Below are 2,546 nucleotides of genomic sequence, written 5' to 3'. Positions count from 1 at the left end.
GCATTCACACGTCCCCCTCACAAGCCATCAACCTGTTGAGCATCTCTCTCTCTCCCAGCTCTGAGACCCAAGTATTGGCCCTGCACTCCCCTCATCTCCACACCTCTACAGGCACCAGACCCTCTCACCTGCTGTGCCCAGATAAAACTAGTCTCATCCTATCTGCACTCCAAAGCAATTTTCTTTACAAGTCTATCACTCCATTTGTTTCTTCTTACTTTGGTTACACAGTATCTTTGATGCTTCAACAAGCATGCCATTCTGCCAACCAAAAAGCGTGTCTACCGTGCCAGGCACTATGCTAGGTGCACCAGGTTAACAGCAGTAAACAGAAGGTGCCTACCCTCAAGGAGCTCATCATCTAGCAGATTACTGACTGTAAACAAGGGCAGGTGATAACTGTAATAACGGTCTTTGAAAATCCAGGAGCTGTCTGGCGCGCGGGTGAAAACAAGTTTCTGGAGACCCTGCGTCAAACCCGGCCTTTGGGTTTCACTAAATAGAAAAGGAGAGAGCGCAGGAGACATCAGCTGGTGCTCAGGATCAACCGAGCATCCCCACCAATACACACAGGTCTTTCAGGGAAAGGCGCTCTCCTCGCCGCCCTCACCTGGCCCCTGTCCAGGCCCCCAGCCCTCGCACATCAGCATCACCTCCCATTTAGGAGGTACGCAGAGGCGACCCCGGGGGTCGGCAGCCTTCCTTCCCCGCCCGGCGCGTCCACCCATGCCTTCCGGGCGACTCGCCCCGCAGCCCCGCCGCCCCGCCGCCCCTCGGCCCGGCGGTTTCCAGCGCAAGCACGCGCCCAAACGGCGCTCTGCGTTCGCGGGGCGGCCCCAAGCGGGCCCGAGGCGCTTGCCCGGCTCCGCGGCCGCTGCAGCTTCCCGACCCGACCGCAGGTGGTGGCTCGCCGGGCCCCCGCGCGGCGCTCACCCTCGAGCTGGGGGACGCCTTCCGCGTGTACGGCAGCGGCGGACCCCGACGCAGCTCCGCGGTCCCCAGCGCCTGGGCCCCGGCGGTCTGAGGGTCCATGCCCGGACGCTGCTCGGCGCCCTGGACGCTGCTCGGCCACGTGACGCGCCCGCCTGGATGCCAGCCCGAGGATACGCCGCGGAGGGGCCAATCAGCCAGCCGGGGGTGCTCCAGCACGAGGGGGGGCGGGACAAGAGGGGAGGGTCACGAGGGAGCCGGGGGCGGGGCGCCGCAGGAGGGGCGGGGCGCGCCCTACCGCGAAAGCCCACCTACGGGTCCCAAATCGGATTTTTCTGGCTCCTGCCGATGGAGGCAAGGCTAGACTAGCTTGGTCTGGAATGCTATGTGTTATCCCTACCCAGCTTCAAACCTCCAATTCCCGTTACCCGAGTCTACCTGATAGTGTATAGAGCTCAGCTCTCAAAACTTTTAATGCAATCGTAGCTCATCAACCACATTTCACTCTTGATCTCACAAATTTCCCAGGAACTCAGGCTGGAATTGGGCTAGAACTCACCCACAGATGAATGTGACAACTCAGTAGCCCAGTGTTTCTCCACCTTCAGTTAGTGATAGTTCTTAGTTAATCCATCAGAAACCAGGACATATGATCAAAACTTCTACAATGCACTGGACACAGTACAGGCCAATCATTAATAACCCTAAACGTTCAGTGCTCACGATGGGCCGACCTGGGAAAAGCTCCTTGAATGCTCAGTCCGGCCCTCTACAACCTGCAGGTGGCAAAAGACAGGCAGAGGCAGCCTTCCCTGCCTTTCCCCACACTGGCAGGTCAAAGTGTGATAGTCACCTTAACATTTAAGTAGCAGAAAAGCTGGAAGCTGGGATTCCTTGCTCACCATTCCTTGCTCACCAGGCCACCTTATGACAATCTTTGAGCAATCAGAAAGAGCCTATTCCCTCATCTCCTTCCAAGAATGTGTATTTTGTAAACTGCATAAGGGACTTGAACAATTTTAATGTAACAGTTAATACATTTTTTTCTTTGTCTCAAAGTACACTTTCCTATAGGGAAGACAATGTGATCAATTAACGTATGCTGTTCTGACCCGTGAGTCAGCTTCACCAAATCTAATTGGATCTATCTAGGTCAACGATGTCCAACAGAATCTTCTGTGATGGTGGGAATAAAAGTTCCATAATCTGTGCTATCCAATATGGTAAAGATGTGGCCAGTGCAAATTAGAAATCGAATTTTAATAAATTTAAATTGCCACACGTGGCCAGAAACTACCATACCTCAGTGCAGCTCTAGGTGAACTAGCTAGATGCATTTTCATAGCCTGCAATGGTGAGAACCAGATATAGGGTTGTGATAATCCCAGAGGACCAACCTTTACAGCCGTGCTATAAGGAGCCAACCACCTTCTTTCCTCTCTTGCATGCAACATATATCTTTCCTAAAATAAAAATGCCATGTTGGGCCCGGCCAAGTGGCACGATGGTTAAGAACTCGCTTGGGGGCCGGCTGAGTGGCTCAGTTGGTTAAGAGCTCGCTCAAGAGAGTTTGAGCTCTGAGCAACAGCGGTTCGATGCCAGCCCGAGCTGAGCAG

The 2,546-nt window shown here is 54.4% G+C and overlaps 1 protein-coding gene across 2 annotated transcripts in view; it reads right to left on the bottom strand.

The window, feature by feature from the left end:
- COPRS (coordinator of PRMT5 and differentiation stimulator) overlaps positions 1–1,142 on the bottom strand; it is a 7,473-nt gene extending 6,331 nt beyond the window's left edge. Inside the window, exons 1-2 of one of the 2 annotated variants that reach the window (XM_019646968.1) lie at positions 934–1,018; positions 344–495 (exon numbers count right to left, since the gene is read on the bottom strand). In XM_019646968.1, the coding sequence (XP_019502513.1) occupies positions 344–361 (18 nt within the window). In that variant the 5' untranslated portion in view covers positions 362–495; positions 934–1,018. Of the gene's footprint in view, positions 1–343; positions 496–933 lie in introns of both variants that reach the window. The other variant, XM_019646967.1, reaches the window with a different exon arrangement.
- Positions 1,143–2,546: the final 1,404 nt, after the last annotated feature.

The sequence above is a fragment of the Hipposideros armiger genome, unplaced genomic scaffold (assembly GCF_001890085.2).
Source record: "Hipposideros armiger isolate ML-2016 unplaced genomic scaffold, ASM189008v1 scaffold_108, whole genome shotgun sequence".
Classification (NCBI taxonomy): Eukaryota; Metazoa; Chordata; class Mammalia; order Chiroptera; family Hipposideridae; genus Hipposideros; species Hipposideros armiger.
Note: the sequence above shows the minus strand (reverse complement) of the source record. Positions and strands in the feature narration are given on the sequence as shown.